Source organism: Ogataea polymorpha (genome assembly GCF_001664045.1).
Source record: "Ogataea polymorpha strain NCYC 495 leu1.1 chromosome Unknown OGAPOscaffold_7, whole genome shotgun sequence".
Classification (NCBI taxonomy): Eukaryota; Fungi; Ascomycota; class Pichiomycetes; order Pichiales; family Pichiaceae; genus Ogataea; species Ogataea polymorpha.
This window is the reverse complement of record NW_017264704.1, coordinates 855,009-871,677: the sequence shown is the minus strand read 5'-3', so window position 1 is coordinate 871,677 and position 16,669 is coordinate 855,009. Positions and strand designations below refer to the sequence as shown.

The 16,669-nt window shown below is 52.9% G+C and overlaps 8 protein-coding genes and 3 non-coding genes across 11 annotated transcripts; 7 read left to right on the top strand and 4 right to left on the bottom strand.

Annotated features, from left to right (window-relative positions):
* OGAPODRAFT_96086 (uncharacterized protein) lies at positions 1-3,070 on the top strand (the record flags this gene model as incomplete). Its single annotated transcript, XM_018357874.1, has 2 exons — positions 1-2,210; positions 2,239-3,070. 2 exons carry the CDS (start codon positions 1-3, stop codon positions 2,246-2,248), a joined length of 2,220 nt encoding a protein of 739 aa, XP_018208966.1. The 3' UTR covers positions 2,249-3,070.
* OGAPODRAFT_78294 (uncharacterized protein) lies at positions 2,455-3,389 on the bottom strand (the record flags this gene model as incomplete). The annotated part of the gene is made up of 2 exons (XM_018356442.1): positions 2,455-2,467; positions 2,533-3,389. 2 exons carry the CDS (start codon positions 3,387-3,389, stop codon positions 2,455-2,457), a joined length of 870 nt encoding a protein of 289 aa, XP_018208965.1.
* Positions 3,390-4,153: 764 nt separating this feature from the next.
* Positions 4,154-5,041, top strand: OGAPODRAFT_17555 (uncharacterized protein). The gene has a single exon (XM_018355196.1). The coding sequence runs from the start codon at positions 4,196-4,198 to the stop codon at positions 5,027-5,029; it is 834 nt and encodes a 277-aa protein (XP_018208964.1). The 5' UTR covers positions 4,154-4,195; the 3' UTR covers positions 5,030-5,041.
* Positions 5,042-5,154: 113 nt separating this feature from the next.
* On the top strand, positions 5,155-6,856 carry OGAPODRAFT_17554 (uncharacterized protein). The gene has a single exon (XM_018355195.1). The coding sequence runs from the start codon at positions 5,170-5,172 to the stop codon at positions 6,850-6,852; it is 1,683 nt and encodes a 560-aa protein (XP_018208963.1). The 5' UTR covers positions 5,155-5,169; the 3' UTR covers positions 6,853-6,856.
* OGAPODRAFT_78291 (uncharacterized protein) lies at positions 6,850-7,303 on the bottom strand (the record flags this gene model as incomplete). Its single annotated transcript, XM_018356441.1, has 1 exon — positions 6,850-7,303. The coding sequence occupies one exon, from the start codon at positions 7,301-7,303 to the stop codon at positions 6,875-6,877; it is 429 nt and encodes a 142-aa protein (XP_018208962.1). The 3' UTR covers positions 6,850-6,874.
* A 96-nt stretch (positions 7,304-7,399) lies between these two features.
* On the top strand, positions 7,400-7,990 carry OGAPODRAFT_14974 (uncharacterized protein; the record flags this gene model as incomplete). Its single annotated transcript, XM_018353442.1, has 1 exon — positions 7,400-7,990. One exon carries the CDS (start codon positions 7,400-7,402, stop codon positions 7,988-7,990), a length of 591 nt encoding a protein of 196 aa, XP_018208961.1.
* A 67-nt stretch (positions 7,991-8,057) lies between these two features.
* Positions 8,058-8,129, top strand: OGAPODRAFT_t71. The gene has a single exon. It is a non-coding gene; the product is annotated as a tRNA-Glu (tRNA).
* An 82-nt stretch (positions 8,130-8,211) lies between these two features.
* OGAPODRAFT_t72 lies at positions 8,212-8,284 on the top strand. Its single transcript has one exon. It is a non-coding gene; the product is annotated as a tRNA-Ala (tRNA).
* A 507-nt stretch (positions 8,285-8,791) lies between these two features.
* OGAPODRAFT_96081 (uncharacterized protein) lies at positions 8,792-15,543 on the top strand (the record flags this gene model as incomplete). Its single annotated transcript, XM_018357873.1, has 1 exon — positions 8,792-15,543. One exon carries the CDS (start codon positions 8,792-8,794, stop codon positions 15,494-15,496), a length of 6,705 nt encoding a protein of 2,234 aa, XP_018208960.1. The 3' UTR covers positions 15,497-15,543.
* Positions 15,544-15,599: 56 nt separating this feature from the next.
* Positions 15,600-15,671, bottom strand: OGAPODRAFT_t68. The gene has a single exon. It is a non-coding gene; the product is annotated as a tRNA-Thr (tRNA).
* A 138-nt stretch (positions 15,672-15,809) lies between these two features.
* On the bottom strand, positions 15,810-16,552 carry OGAPODRAFT_78289 (uncharacterized protein; the record flags this gene model as incomplete). Its single annotated transcript, XM_018356439.1, has 1 exon — positions 15,810-16,552. Exon 1 carries the CDS (start codon positions 16,437-16,439, stop codon positions 15,810-15,812), a length of 630 nt encoding a protein of 209 aa, XP_018208959.1. The 5' UTR covers positions 16,440-16,552.
* Between the last annotated feature and the right edge of the window lie 117 nt (positions 16,553-16,669).

Here is a 16,669-nt window from a genome sequence, read left to right as displayed (position 1 = left end):
ATGTCCCACCCGCTTGATATCTCGCACAATCTGACGCCGGTGGTGTCGTCGGGCGTTTCGAGCGCGGGAAACGCGTCCGACGACGACTACGTCTACACGGGCGACCAGGACCCGTCCACAGTGCACTACTCGTACACCGAGGACAAGATGCTCAGGGACCAGGAGGCCAAAATGAAGGCGTTTCACTCGATCGCGACGTCGCCGAAAAACTCGCGTTCGTCGTCTGTGCACTCAGTGCGGCCGACGGGGCTTGAGCATGCGTCGCCAATGGCGGGTGGCAAGTTTGCGTACAACCCGATCACGCACGAGATGAGTCCGATGGGGTCGTCGGACCGCGAGTTGTTCCGGGCTAAGGCGCGGATGGGTAGTTTGCTGCTGAACGACCACAACTCGATCATTGAGGCGCCGTCCAAGGAACTGATCGAGATCTACAAGAACGTCCAGAGGTGTATGCAGATTCGCGAAAAGTACCAGAGGCTATCTTTGCAGCGGCCACAGGACAACCCTAAAAACAAGCCGGAATGGCGAATCTACCCGAATCCGCCACCACCGTTCTGGAAGAAGGGCGACGAGTACAGCATTGAGCGGAACCCGGACCAGGGCGACCAACTGGCAGAGAATTTCGACATTGGCAAGGTGGACATTCCGGGCGCAGATCCCGAGCTGGACTACGTGCTGGACGACGAGGACGTTTTCCAGGTGGTGGAGAAAAGCAGCGGGAACAAGATCGTCCAGATTCCTACGATGCGCGACTACTACATCGATCTCGAGCAGATCACGGCGATCGCCTCGGACGGACCGACCAAGTCGTTTGCCTTCAAGCGGCTGGAGTACCTGGAAGCCAAATGGAATCTGTATTATTTGCTAAATGACCACGACGAGACGTCCGAGAGCAAGCGGAACCCGCACAGAGACTTCTACAACGTGCGGAAGGTGGACACACACGTGCACCACTCGGCCTGCATGAACCAGAAGCATCTGCTGCGGTTCATCAAGTACAAGATGCGCAAGTGTCCGGATGAAAAAGTGATTATTAGAGACGGCCAGGTGCTGACGCTGCGCCAAGTGTTCGAGTCGCTGAACCTGACCGCATACGACCTGAGTATAGACACGCTGGACATGCACGCGCACAGAGACACTTTCCACCGGTTTGACAAGTTCAACCTCAAGTACAACCCGATCGGCGAATCGCGGCTCAGAGAAATCTTTCTCAAGACCGACAATTATATCAAGGGCCGGTATCTGGCCGAGCTGACTAGAGAAGTGTTTGACGATCTGGAAAGCTCCAAGTACCAAATGGCCGAGTACCGGATCTCGATCTACGGCCGGTCGGCAGACGAATGGGACAAGCTGGCTGCGTGGGTGGTGGACCACAAGCTTTTTTCGCACAATGTACGGTGGCTGATCCAGATCCCGCGGCTGTACGACGTGTACAAGAAGGGCGGCATTGTGGACAACTACCAGGACCTGGTGCTCAACGTGTTCCGTCCCTTGTTTGAGGTGACGAAGGACCCCTCGTCGCACCCAAAACTGTTTGTGTTTTTGCAGCGCGTGATTGGATTCGACTCGGTCGACGATGAAAGCAAGGCAGACAAGCGGTTCCACCGCAAGTTCCCGTACCCACGCAACTGGGACTCGGCAAATAATCCGCCGTACTCGTATTACATCTATTCGCTGTACGCGAACATTGCGTCGCTGAACCAGTGGAGAGTGCGCCGCGGGTTCAATACTTTTGTGCTGCGGCCGCATTCTGGCGAGGCGGGCGACCCCGAGCACTTGATTGCTGCGTATCTGGCCGCCGAAGGCATCTCGCACGGCATTCTGCTGCGAAAACTGCCGTACATCCAGTACCTATACTATCTGTGCCAGATCGGCGTGGCCATGTCGCCGCTGTCCAACAACGCGTTGTTCCTGACGTACGACAAGAACCCGTTCCCGAGCTACTTCCGCCGTGGCCTCAACGTGTCGCTGTCGACAGACGACCCGCTGCAGTTCTCGTACACCAGAGAGCCGCTGATCGAGGAATACTCCGTCGCCGCGCAGATCTATAAGCTGTCGAACGTGGACATGTCTGAGCTTGCGCGCAACTCGGTGTTCATGAGCGGGTTCGAGTACCAGCTGAAGCGCCATTGGCTGGGCGCAAACTTCGACCAGCCGGGCAGAGAGGGCAACGACATCGAGAAGACCAACGTGCCGGACATCCGCGTGGAGTACCGCCACGAAACGCTCTCGATCGAGAGAGATCTGATAAAGGCGTACGCAAACATGGCCTAGACGGCCACAGGGGTGAGCGGCGCGCTGCCAAAAATCCGGCCCTCGCCGGCGCGGACTTGCTGGACGACCCAGGACCGAAACTGCGGCGACAACATTTCGTACTCGTACGCCACAATTTCTTGGGATGTGGTGAATTTGCGGTTTCTGAACCAGTCCAGAGCATTTTCCAAATACCCCTTGTCATAAGGATGGACTGTTTCCGGCACCGGCAGCACGACGCGGACGTTGTGTGCGTCCGGATGCTCGACGCTGACGTACCGCTGGGAGTTGAGGAGCCCTATGCGGGCCTCTTCTTTGGTAATTTTGCGACGGAATAGAATGTTTTTCAGTCTTGACTGGCGTGAGCCAAGCGTGTATCTGTACTGCCGGGCCCTGCTGAGCTGCAGAAAGTCGATGCTGGTCTCATTGAGCTCGAAAATGTGGCCGATCGACATGTTCAGCGTCAGCAGCAGAAGCGTGAACAGCTCGTTGACGACGATCATGAGCAACGCGGCCGGGTGCAGGATTCGGTGCCGGCCGTAGCTGAGCACAGCCTTGGAAAATGCAAACGTCGACACTAAAATGTAGAAGAAAAGCATCTCGAAGCACGACACAAAGCACAGAAACCACACGTAGTTGTTCTGCGCCACTATTGTGCCGATGTAGAGACAGTAGTGGTCGAAACGCGGGATGCAGCGGCCGTGTGCGGAAGAATGGTGTGCACGTAATGTCTTGATGGAGCGGCACTGTGCACACCAGAACGGCAGGCCGTCCGCGTTGCAGAGAAAGATCTGCGGCGGCGCAATGAGTGCCGCGTCGTCCACCACCGACGGCGACTTCTCGTCCAACTCTCCGCGCACATACAGCTGTCCGTTGGCGTAGTAGCTGTTCAGGTTGTACGGCGGCACCGCCACAGGGAGCGAGCCCGGGCCAGCGACAAACATGAGCGCCCACGACGCCAGAAGCAGCACCACAAGTACCGCTTCGCCGACAATAAGCCCCACGCCAGCAGCATGCCAGCCCGAGTCGTAGATATTTTGCTTGCAGACCACGTAGCAGTAGGCGTATTGAACGTAAAGCAGGTAGAGAAGCACACCAAAAGGGAAGACGCGGCGCAGCACGTGGCGCAGCATCATAGAGTTTTCAGCTGAGTGTTTGCAATCAGTGTTCTGGAGAGTCTTGCCAAATCCGATTCCTGAATTTTGAACAGCTTGCGCACTCTGGCAGCGTCTGCGTAGGTCTGGAGCGTCTGGTCAGAGAGCTGTGTAGGGGTCCCCTCGACTAGCTGTTGGAGCTGGCTATAAATGGTTTCTGGGTCGTCGTCCTTGTTTAGAATCTTGATCACCAGCAACTGCGGGCTGTCGGTGATGCCGAACGTCTTCAAGCACTCCAGGATGTTCTTCAGCGGCGAAAGGTTGTAGATGATCTCGGTATTGACCGATTTTGATTTTTTTCGGTCAAACGAGTCGTCCAGAAGTGTCTTGTAGACGGCCGAGAGCACTTGTTCTAGGGTGAGCAGGTAGTCTCCGTTCACGAAAGCGTAGTTGTAGGCGGGATCTGCGGCAAGAAGTCTATCGCGGATGTGTTTCTGGTTGCTAACGTTGATGAAATAGGCCGCAAAGACTGGGTTCTGCGGGAACTGGGGAAACGTGAATATTTCAAACATGAATAAAAAAAAAAAGATATGGATTTTACAGAAAACCCGTGGGAGGACGTTTGCGTGGGGGAAAGGAGGGAGCCGGAAACATGGGAAGGGACAAGCGAGAACGGCGAGCGCAGGTACTCGAGTGGAACAGACAGCAATGCTGCCAATGAGAGCGATGAGGCCCACGAAGACGATTTTGGCGATTTTGGCGAGTTCGAGGAAGTGAAGGTCGACCGACCCGAGGTGGACTACAGTGTTTTGTCGCGGCTGGGGCGTGCGACGTGCGACGGTGCGACGATGAGTTTTGAAGGCGAGTGGACGGGCAAGTACCTAAGGCTTGTTGCTGCGGAGCGACAATGGCAGCAACAGCACCAGCATAAAAGTCACCGGGGCCGCGCGGCACATTTGGAGACAGAAACTCACCGCCGAGCAGAGGCTGTGGCGGCGCTGTGGACGAGCGTGGAGAAGCGAGTGGCGACAAAGTCGGGCGTGACGAATCTTTTCAGCTGGTCGAGCACCAGTGAGACCGCAAAGCCGGCTAAGAAAACACAGCAGATCAACTCCAAGCTCCTCCGCACGGCGGCCACGGAAAGTCGCACCATAATAGACCGCCGACTGGACGCGCAGCGGCAGCAGAAACAGAAGCTGGAGAAGGAGCGCCGCGAGCGAGAGAAACGGCTCCGCGAAGAGCGGCTGCGCAAAGAGCAGGAGGCTCTCAAGTACCGGTCAGTGGCTGCTGTGCCACAGAAAAAGGAGAGGACGCTGTTTGGTCGGCTGTTTGGTGAAAAAAGCAAAATTGCCGCAGACAACCTTTCACACGACAAGATTGTGCAGCCGGCGCCGACGGCCGAGGACACCGACCTAGTCAGCGAGTTCAAGGAACAGCTGCAGAAGCGTGAGGATAGCGACGAGGAAGGCGGGGAAGTCGATTACGGCGAGATATGCGCAGGTGCAGCCGACAGCTCAAGTCTGCAGGACATCATAGGGCAGGCAGAGGAGGGCACAGACACGCAATCGAACCTCGACGAGAACTTCGGCGAGTTCCACACAACAATGCCGTCGGAAATCTCTAGCTCCGTCCAGTCCAGGACGAGTCCACTCGCAATTCAGGAAAATCTCATCGACCTGTAAACTCCACGTCCCTCCAAATTTCCCCAGATTCGGGACGTTTCCCGATTTGGCAACCTGCCGCAATTTTTTACAGATTTCTAATCATTTCTTGACATCTCCTTGTTGTTCTTCTTCTTTTGCCCACTGTCTTCATTGACGCGATGAACGGAAATGAACTGACAGAACTCAAGAGCAAAAAGGACTCACAGGGATCAAAGCGGGGCACTGTCCACCGCAGAACGTCCACGTCGATGCCGCACAACAGCATCGCTCCCTTGACCGACTCCGCAAACATCCTGCCGGTGGTTCCTGAGTCGCTTCCTACGACACCGGGATATGAGCTGAACACAAACTCATACTTTGATGGCGCCGGTACGAACTCCTACTTCGACCTGGCCTCCACTAAAGGTCTCGTTTCTGCGCGTCCTCCCATCCCACCTGCACAGCGGCCTCTGTCGACGTCTTTTGAGTCCCGCAGATTGGGGGGCGCCAGCCATAAAGTGGAGGGCGGAATGACGCTGGAAGACCCGCCACGCAACAAGTGGCGTGTGATCTCGGTGGTCCTATGGTCTGTGTCTGCTGGGCTCTCCGATGCAGCACCAGGAGCACTGCTGCCCACCATTGAGAAGTACTACAACATCAGCTATTCAGTGGTGTCGCTGATCTGGCTGGCCAATGCCATAGGGTTCATCATCATCGCGGTGATCTGCCCCAAGATGGAGCCCCTGCTAGGCAAGCGCAAGATGACGTCGGGTGGGTGCCTGGCGCTGGTGGTCATGTACGCGCTGGTGAGCCCGGGCTACAAGTTCCCACTCGTCGTGGTGGGCTTCTTTTTCGGCGGTCTCGGGCTCGCTACGTGCCTTTCTCAGCAGAATATTTTCTTGTCCAAATTTGAGAGGTCTTCCCAATATCTGGGCTATTTCCATGGTGGCTACGGGCTAGGAGCGTGTGTGGGTCCCCTGATCGCTACCGGAATGATTGACAGTGGCGTCAAGTGGCATCTGTTCTACCTCATTCTTCTGGGTATGTCTATGTTCAATTTCTGGAACATGTGGTTCGCGTTTAAAGGTGCTGACGACGATTTGAAACCGTGGGATAACTGGGAGCCAAAGGCCCATAGTCCAACCTCAGAGAACCCGGGGGAGGACGACGGCAAATACACGATGCTGGAGGAGACGCTCGGGTTCACCGAGACGCTACGGCAGCATGAGGGCGTTCAAGAGCCGAAGGAGGAGAGTATGCTCAAGGTTTCGCTCAAAAACTCACGTACATGGCTGCTGGCGTTCTTTGTGCTCTTCTACCAGGGCGCAGAGGTCTCGATGGGGGGCTGGGTGGTGACGTTCCTGGAAGTTTACCGCGGAGGCGAGGCATCGAGCACTGGTTATGTCTCGTCCGGGTTTTGGGGAGGTCTCACGATCGGCCGGTTATTCCTCACCACCAACATCCACAAGTTTCTTGGTGCAAAGCGCGGTGTCACCATCATGATCATAGGCGCTATCGTCACAACGGTGCTTGGCTGGGTGATCCCGATCCTTATCGTCGAGGCCGTAGCTGTGTCGTTTGCGGGCATCTTCATCGGCCCGATCTACCCGCTCATGATCACCATCGCCGTGCGCATCCTTCCACGGAAAATCCAGGTTATATCGCTCACCATCATGACTGCTTTCGGCTCCTCGGGCGGCGCCTTGTTCCCCTTCCTGGTGGGACTTGTATCCCAGTACGCGGGCGCCTTCGTCTGCATGCCCTTTGTTATAGGACTACTCACATGCACTTGTATCATATGGTTCCTGCTGCCAAACCCAGACAGACCAAGGGTCACCAATTTTGTACAGAGGGTCTGGTAATAATAGTTATATCGTGCTCTATTTACAGTTTGCGTGGAGTGTAGTCGTAGAACCACCCACTTCTACTCGGATACTCGGTCGGCACACGCAGCTCCAGCGGGAACCGCTTGCCGATCTCCAACTCATTGGCGGCCTCGAACAACTTCTGGCTCACGTGCTTCAGGTCCTCGTTGGCCTCCTTGATGCTCTCATATTGCTTTTTCAGCTGCGCCTCCTCAGCCTGCTTCTTCTCCTTACGCAAAACCGCCCACGCTCTCATAACCGTGACATGCTTCACAAAATCTTCCTTCGACAGTTTCAGCATCTTGGGCATTTTTCTGTTTGCAGATATAACCGAAAGCTGAGTAACCACACGCTGCGCAGCAGGATCCAGCCCTGAAAGGATGCGCTTGGTCCGCACAAACTGAAGGTTTGCGCCAGACTTCCGCACCGTTCTTACTCCTCCAAACATGAAAATTTTGAGAATAAAAGTGAGCTTAGCTAATTTTGGGTTGGTTATTTTTTTTCCCCGTGCAAAGATGGCGCAGTGGCTGCCATTTCAAATTCCATGTCTCACTCTAATAACCCGTTTTTGACGGCCGCTAGCGTGCCAGACATTCACATCGTGCCTCCCGTGGGGGACAATACTCCGCCTCCACTGCCGCCATTGCCTTCACGGGACGCAACGCCGAATTCGCCCTCAAATTCGCTCATCTCCGAGGAGGAGGTTCTTGCAAACATGCCCCCCTCACCAAAGTACACGGAAATGCCATTGCCCGGCGAAATCAGCATACCTAATAACCAGGCGATTGACCCATTGTCGATTAATGACACCCGCCCCACAGCTGATCCACCAGCGTACTCAGAGTCGTCTTCAGAAGTGGCGTCCTTGGGGAACACATTGCCATTGGCGGACGACGACAATCCGCCCCCACCTCCGCAGCGGCCACCTCAACGTCCACCTAGGCCTTCATCGCGTGGTCACTCAACGTCGCCAGGGCGATCGCCGTACCAGCGCCCTTATGTGCGGCCTCCTAGCCAGCCATCACGGCCATTGCATCCAATCTATGCACCGCCACCCACGCAGTTTTTGGGGACCACCATTTCCTCTCGAAATAGACCCCCATCGCCAACGTTACCCCCACGTAATTACCATTGATCAGGGAAGTCCGAGCTCCCAGCAGCCCTCAATGTATTACCTAATAGTGGACGGAATTATGTAATTATCCGATATAGTGTAACGGCTATCATGGTCCGCTTTCACCGGGCAGACCCGGGTTCGACTCCCGGTATCGGAATTTTGAACTTTTTTTTGATTGGACTTGTTTCCAAAGCAGTCTGTCACGAATCAAGAGCAACGACCGAAAACGATGTATTCTTGGGCGTGTGGCGTAGTTGGTAGCGCGTTCGCTTAGCATGCGAAAGGTCTTGGGTTCGACTCCCAACTCGTCCATCTTGTTTTTCATTTTTTCTGCAGTCTGCATGCTACGTAACGAGATGTGCATATTGGTAAAAAAAAAGATCAATAGGAAAACTCTGTCAAAAACATCGGAGAAAGTGACGAAACAAGAATCTATTGATGATGTGCAGTTAGAGAATCAAATCTAGCTTCGTGCTTGTTTTTCCGGCTCTTCAACTAGCCTGAATCATCGCATCTGCAGCTTCGGCGTCGCACGACCTATTTCTTTTTCTGAAAATTTTTTTAGTTTTAAATTATGTAGCTTCCTCAGGATCTTCTTTTTCCCTTCTTCTTCTCCTTCTCATAGACAAAGACCTTCTTTCAGCTCCCATCAAACCCCAATCGGATTTTGATTGCTGCCATCCCAACACTTGTACATTCTTATTGGCTACAGAGCTTGAAAAGGGACTTAAAGTACGTGAGTTAAGGAGAGGACTTGTAGCCCTCTCGTAGACAAAAAGACATATATTAACCTCTATTTTAGAAAATATTTTTTTTACCATGTCTGTGAAGTTTTCCAATCCAATCTCTCCGCCAATGGAGAGTACTGGAGACACTCTCATCACCCTGGAGACCCAGGATGGTGTTGCATTGCAAGGATATTCCTTTGGTGCTGAGAAGGCAGTTGCTGGTGAACTTGTCTTCCAGACCGGTATGGTGGGATATCCAGAGTCGATCACTGATCCCTCGTACGAGGGTCAGATTCTTGTTATTACCTATCCTTTGGTGGGTAATTATGGTGTTCCAGACCGCCAGTTAATGGACGAGGTTGTTGAGAAGTTGCCAAAGTATTTTGAGTCCAACAGAATCCATGTTGCCGGTCTAGTTGTCGCTCATTACACTGAGGAATATTCTCACTACCTTGCCAAATCCTCTCTCGGCCAATGGTTGAAGAGCGAGGGTATTCCTGCCATCTACGGTGTCGATACCAGGGCCTTGACTAAGAAACTTAGACAGGACGGTTCCACTCTCGGTAGACTGTGTTTGCAGAAGCCAGGCACTAGCGTTTCCGAGTGCATGGACCCTCAGACCTGGAAAGACAATTTTGTTGTTCCTGAGTGGGTGGATCCCAACACGCAGAACTTGGTTGCTGTTGTTTCCACCAAGGAACCTGTGGTTTACGATCCGCCTAAGGAGATGGCCAGAGTGGGTCCGGACGGCAAGGTGATCAGAATCGTTGCTGTCGACGTGGGTATGAAATACAACCAGATCAGATGCTTTGTGAACCGCGGTGTTTCGCTTAAGGTGGTGCCATGGAACTACGACTTCACCAACGAGGAGTACGATGGGTTGTTCATCTCCAATGGTCCCGGCGATCCGTCTGTGATGACCGACGTTGTCGAGAAACTGAGAAAGTGTCTCGAGGAGGCCAAGACGCCGATTTTCGGTATTTGTCTGGGCCACCAGCTGATGGCCAGAGCCTCGGGCGCATCGACTTTGAAGCTGAAATTCGGTAACAGAGGCCACAACATTCCGTGCACGTCCACCATTTCCGGAAAGTGCTACATCACGTCGCAGAACCACGGGTACGCTGTCGACACGGACACACTGACTCCCGGCTGGAAGGAGCTGTTTGTCAACGCGAACGACGGCTCGAACGAGGGTATTTACCACACCGAAAAGCCGTTCTTCTCGGTCCAGTTCCACCCAGAGTCGACCCCTGGCCCAAGAGACACAGAATTCCTGTTTGACACATTTATCCAGACCGTTATCGAGTTCAAGAGCTCCAAGAAACTCAAGGCTGTGGAGTTCCCTGGCGGAAAGATCGACGAAAACAGAGCTCTGCATCCACGTGTGAACGCCAAGAAAGTGCTGGTTCTTGGCTCCGGTGGATTGTCCATTGGACAAGCCGGAGAGTTCGACTATTCTGGCTCGCAGGCAATCAAGGCCCTGAAAGAGGAGGGAATATACACAATTCTGATTAATCCTAACATTGCCACCATCCAGACCTCCAAGGGTCTGGCCGACAAGGTTTATTTCCTGCCCGTCACGCCAGACTTTGTGAGAAAAGTCATCAAGCACGAGCGGCCAGATGCCATCTACTGCACCTTCGGTGGCCAAACCGCCCTCAACGTTGGTATCCAGTTGAAGGACGAGTTCGAGTCGCTCGGAGTCAAGGTTCTCGGTACGCCGATCGACACCATCATCACCACCGAGGACAGAGAGCTGTTTGCGCGGTCCATGGACGAGATTGGCGAGAAGTGTGCCAAATCTCAGACTGCATCTTCCATTGACGAGGCGCTCGCTGCCGTGAAGGAAATCGGCTTCCCGGTCATTGTCAGAGCCGCGTACGCTCTGGGAGGTCTTGGATCGGGTTTCGCCGATAATGAAGAGGAGCTCATGGCCCTGTGTCAGAAGGCCTTTGCTGCCTCTCCCCAGGTGCTTGTGGAAAAGTCTATGAAGGGCTGGAAGGAAGTTGAGTACGAGGTTGTTCGTGACGCTTTCGACAACTGTATCACCGTCTGTAACATGGAGAATTTCGATCCGCTGGGAATCCACACCGGAGACTCGATCGTGGTTGCTCCGTCCCAGACTCTTTCTGACGAGGACTACAACATGCTCAGAACCACTGCCGTCAACGTGATCAGACATTTGGGCGTTGTTGGTGAGTGCAACATCCAATACGCTCTGAACCCGCTCTCGAAAGAATACTGCATTATTGAGGTCAACGCCAGACTCTCCAGATCATCTGCGCTGGCTTCCAAAGCCACTGGATATCCGCTTGCCTACACTGCCGCCAAGCTTGGTTTGAACATCCCATTAAACGAGATCAAGAACTCTGTCACCAAGTCCACCTGCTCGTGTTTCGAGCCGTCGTTGGACTACTGTGTGGTGAAGATTCCAAGATGGGACCTGAAAAAATTTACCAGAGTCTCGACTTTGCTGTCGTCGTCCATGAAATCTGTTGGAGAGGTGATGAGCATCGGCAGAACGTTCGAGGAGGCTATTCAGAAAGCCATCAGGTCGACAGACTACCACAACATTGGTTTCAACAAGACAGAAGCCCTGATGTCCATCGACATCGACTCTGAGTTGCAGACACCTTCTGACCAGCGTCTCTTTGCCATTGCCAACGCCATGTCCGAGGGCTACACTGTTGACAAGATCCACAAGCTGACCAACATTGACAGATGGTTTCTGAACAAGCTGGAAGGACTGGTCAAGTATGCCGACAAGATCGCGTCATACGGCGTGAAGGAAAAGCTGCCGGCTTCGATTCTGAAGCAGGCCAAGCAGCTCGGCTTCGAGGACAGACAGATTGCCAAGTTCCTCAACTCCAACGAGGTGGCCATCAGAAGACTCAGAAAAGAGCACGGTATCGTTCCGTTCGTCAAGCAGATCGACACGGTCGCAGCAGAATTCCCTGCCTACACCAACTACCTGTACATGACATACAACGCGGACTCCAGCGACGTCGACTTCAATGACAACGGTGTAATGGTGCTGGGTTCTGGTGTCTACAGAATAGGTTCTTCTGTCGAGTTCGACTGGTGCGCCGTCAGAGCCATCAGAACGCTGAGAGCACAAGGTTTCAAGACCATCATGGTAAACTACAACCCAGAAACCGTCTCTACCGATTACGATGAGGCCGACAGACTCTATTTTGAGACCATCAACTTGGAGAGAGTGCTGGATATCTACGAGCTTGAAAAGTCTTCTGGTATCATTATTTCCATGGGTGGCCAGACCTCCAACAACATTGCTCTGCCTCTGCACAGACAAAACGTCAAGATTCTGGGCACCTCGCCGGAAATGATCGACTCGGCCGAAAACAGATACAAGTTCTCGAGAATGCTGGACAAGATCGGCGTTGACCAGCCGGCCTGGAAAGAGCTCACCTCGATCCAAGAAGCCGAGGAGTTCGCTGAAAAGGTCACGTATCCTGTTTTGGTGAGACCATCTTATGTTCTCTCTGGTGCTGCCATGAACACTGTTTATTCCAAGGCCGACCTGGCGTCGTATCTCTCGCAGGCGGTCGAGGTCTCTCCAGACTACCCCGTTGTTCTGACCAAGTACATTGAGAATGCCAAGGAGATTGAGATGGACGCTGTTGCCAAGGACGGAAAGCTGATCATGCACGTTGTTGCCGAGCACGTCGAAAACGCAGGTGTCCACTCTGGTGATGCCACATTGATTGTGCCTCCACAGGACTTGGACAAGGAGACCGTGAGACGCATTGTCGAGGCCACGTCCAAGATCGGAAAGGCTCTGGACGTGACCGGGCCGTTCAACATCCAATTCATTGCCAAGAACAACGAGATCAAGGTTATCGAGTGTAACGTGAGAGCGTCGAGATCTTTCCCATTCAACTCCAAGGTGGTTGGCACCGACATGATCGAGATGGCTACCAAGGCCATCATGGACATTCCTGTGAAGCCTTATCCTGGCGAGAAGCTACCGGACGACTACTGTGCCGTCAAGGTGCCCCAATTCTCGTTCTCGAGACTTTCAGGTGCCGACCCAGTTCTTGGTGTCGAGATGGCTTCCACCGGCGAGGTTGCCTGCTTTGGTCACAACAAGTACGAAGCCTATCTCAAGTCTTTGATTTCGACCGGCTTCCAGCTGCCAAAGAAGAACATTCTTCTCTCCATTGGATCGTTCAAGGAAAAACAGGAATTGTTGCCTTCCATCAAGAAACTGTACGAGCTCGGCTACAACCTGTTTGCGACGGCCGGAACTGCCGACTTCATCCAGGAACACGGTGTTCCAGTCAAGTATCTGGAGTTGCTGACCGACAGAGAGGACGACAAACAGAAGGCCGAGTATTCGCTGACGCAGCACCTGGCCAATAACCTGATCGACCTGTACATCAACCTTCCATCGGCCAACAGATTCAGAAGACCGGCCTCGTACGTGTCGAAGGGTTACAGAACAAGAAGAATGGCCGTTGACTATGCCGTTCCTCTGGTTACCAACGTCAAAAACGCCAAGCTTTTGATCGAGGCCATTGCCAGAAACCTGAGTCTCGAAGTGTCCAACATCGACGCGCAGACCTCGCACAAGACCGTTGAGTTGCCAGGCCTGATTTCGATCTCCACGTTTGTGCCATCGTTCGAGTCGGAGTCTGCTTCCGCCAAAATCGAGGCCGTCACCAAGGCTGCTCTGGCAGCCGGATTCACTCTCACTTCTATCTCCCCGGTTACAGACTCTGGATCGTTCATTGTCGACGCCAGAACTCTGGCCAGGGCCCACGAGCTCGCCCAGGACTCCACCTACACGGACTTCTCGTTTGGCGTTGCTGCGACCGAGGAAAACCCGACCCAGATCCAGCACGTTTCGTCGCTCACGTCGTATCTGCTTGTGCGCTCGGATGAGTTCCTCAAGAACAAAATTGCATCCACTTCGGCACACTTTGGCGTCTGGCCGGAGAAAAAGCCAATTGTCACAGACACCAAGACCACTGACCTGGCCTCTGTGCTTTTGCTGGCCTCCCTTTACAACAGACAGATCCACGTCACCAACGTCACCAGCAAGGATGACCTGGCTCTGATCACCATGTCGAAGGGTAAAGGTCTGCAGGTGTCGTGCGACGTGTCTGTGTACTCGCTGTTTGTTTCGCAGGAAGAGTATCCTGGAGCAGGCTTCCTGCCTACTAAGGAGGACCAGAAGGCTTTATGGGACAACTTGGATTCTGTGGACTGTTTCTCTGTCGGCGAGACGCCAAGTCTGCTTGCCCAGCATGTTGGCCAGCCGGTGACTGCTGCCATCGGCATTGCCGACACGCTGCCGCTGCTGCTTTCTGCCGTTGCAGAAGACAAGTTGACGTTTGAGGATATCGTTGCCAAATTGCACGACAACCCAATCAAGATCTTCAACCTGAGAGACAACGAGTCTGTGATCGAGGTCGATGTTGACAGAGCCGTGTCCTCACTCAAAACCAAGAGAAGCGTGTGGTCGCCATTCCAGTCCAAAAACCTTAAGGGTGCCGTTGAGAGAGTGCACATGAACGGCCAGACTGTCTGTCTAGAGGGCGAGTTTGTCGTTGCCGAGGCCCTTGGCAGAGAAAACGCCTTCCTTGTCCAGCACCCATCATCTCTTACTGGCACTCCGGCCGTGGCAGAGGCACAGCTGGCTGCTTCGCCAGCTATCGCCACCAGAAGAGCCTCGAGATACTCATTTGACGGCGCCAGAAAATCCGCCCTCATCGACTCTCTGAAAGATACCAGCGCAATTTCAGAGCCGCACGAGGGTCCGACCGGTGCCGATCTTGTCTCCTCGATGCCTCCAAGAGAGCTGTCGCTGCCAAATGCTATAATCTCCTACATTAAGGGCGACAATCCATTCCTCAGAAACTCTGTTCTGTCGGTGAACCAGGTCTCCAGATATCACTTGCACGCTCTGTTTGCTGTTGCACAGGAGATGAGACTAGCTGTTGAGAGAGAAGGTGTTCTGGACGTGTTGAAGGGCCGCGTCCTGACCACCGCCTTTTTCGAGCCATCCACCAGAACCTCCTCGTCGTTCAACGCTGCTATGCAGAGACTGGGCGGTCGTGTTGTCTCGATTTCCGAACAGGGCTCCTCTGTCAAGAAGGGCGAGACTCTGCAGGACACCATCAGAACCATGGCCTGCTACTCCGACGCCATTGTCTTGAGACATCCTTCTGAGGAAAGTGCAGATATCGCCGCCAAATACTCTCCAGTTCCTATTATTAACGGTGGCAATGGTTCCAGAGAACATCCTACCCAGGCCTTCTTGGACCTCTTCACCATCAGAGAAGAGCTGGGTACTGTTAACGGAATCACGGTCACATTCATGGGAGACTTGAAGTATGGAAGACCAGTGCACTCTCTGTGCAAGCTACTGCAACACTACCAGGTCAGAATCCAGCTTGTTTCCCCTCCAGAACTGAGACTTCCGGAGAACATGAGAAAAAAGCTTGCCGACTCAGGAATGCTTGTTGGAGAGTCCACAGAGCTCACCAAGGAAATCATAGCCAAGTCTGACGTGCTGTACTGCACCAGAGTCCAGCAGGAGAGGTTTGAAGACAAGGAGCAGTACGAAAGGCTCAAGGACTCATATGCTGTTGACAACAGGATTCTTGCACACGCCAAACAGCACATGTGTGTGATGCATCCGCTTCCAAGAGTCAATGAGATCAAGGAGGAGGTGGACTTTGACCAGAGAGCTGCCTACTTCAGGCAAATGCGTTACGGTCTGTTTGTGAGAATGGCATTGCTCGCCATGGTGATTGGTATTGATTTTTAACTAGGATAATAGATAGACATAGATATTAGATTTAATGTTACGAGAATGACTGAATTGGATGTAATTTTTTTTATCTTTTGGTTTTTGCTGATGCAAAAAAATATGCCTCCTACCGGATTTGAACCGGTGATCTTCGCATTACGAGTGCGACGCCTTACCACTTGGCCAAAGAGGCATTATATGCGTAGAATTTCTCGCCTTTTGACCATGAAGCTACGGCCCCTTTCTGGTAGCACATGATATCAGTAATATAATCCAACAAAATAATTCTACATTCAAATTCATCACCACAAGCTTGTTTACATCTATACACTTAGTTTGCCTTTTTCTGCTCATCCCGCTTCGAGTAGATCTTGGCGGTGAAGGGCTCCTCTATCAGTTCAACAAGCTGGTACATGGCGTAGACAAGACCCGAAATAAACACACCCGAAGCCTTGCCGTACCACAATGCTGTTCCCAGGAAACACAGCGTGGATCCATCGTACATAGGGTTGTCGAGCACGCTGAATGGGAAATCCGTGATTCTCTCGTCTTTAAGGAAGCCAAAGTGGTCTCCGAGGTAAGTCCCCACGATTCCTAGTTTATACATGGAGGTGGAGACAAAGACAGAGCCAGTTGCAAACAACAGGGCCCCAATAACCTTAACAAGCGGCGTGTCCAGCAACGGAGACGTCGGCTGGTCCAGAATAGCATCTCTGTAGATGTGGTCTCTGATCAAGCCGAGGGTGAAGACGGTCAAGGAGAACGCATACACGGCAAGCAACTTGCTGCCAAAAGCCAGCTTGGACAGCAGTTTTGTGTTGTACTCGAGTCTGGCTCCAAAGTTCCAGTACAATGGGTTGAACACCACAAAGAATATTGACGTCTGGATCTTCTTAGAGTTGAAGTCGATGTCCTTGGCGAGTTCCCAGTAAATGTCCTTGAATTTGTCGACGTAATCCATGTCTTGTGACTAAATTAAACATGTATAAAGCCTCATTATTTATAAGGCCCGCGCTCCAAAATGTTGAATTCGCAATCACATGCACATTGCCTTCGAAAAAGGGAGAATCTTGCAAAATATAAATACCTCTCCTTCCCACCTGTAATTTGCCCTGAATTTGCGGAGCCAACAATGCACCTTTGTCTGCCAGATTCTATCACATGCAAATTCGCGGCCTCTTTTTTAGCCTA

Excerpts from the sequence above, each read along its gene's own strand:
- OGAPODRAFT_17555 (XM_018355196.1), top strand. The coding sequence starts at position 4,196 with ATGAGTTTTGAAGGCGAGTGGACGGGCAAGTACCTAAGGCTTGTTGCT.
- OGAPODRAFT_17554 (XM_018355195.1), top strand. The coding sequence starts at position 5,170 with ATGAACGGAAATGAACTGACAGAACTCAAGAGCAAAAAGGACTCACAG.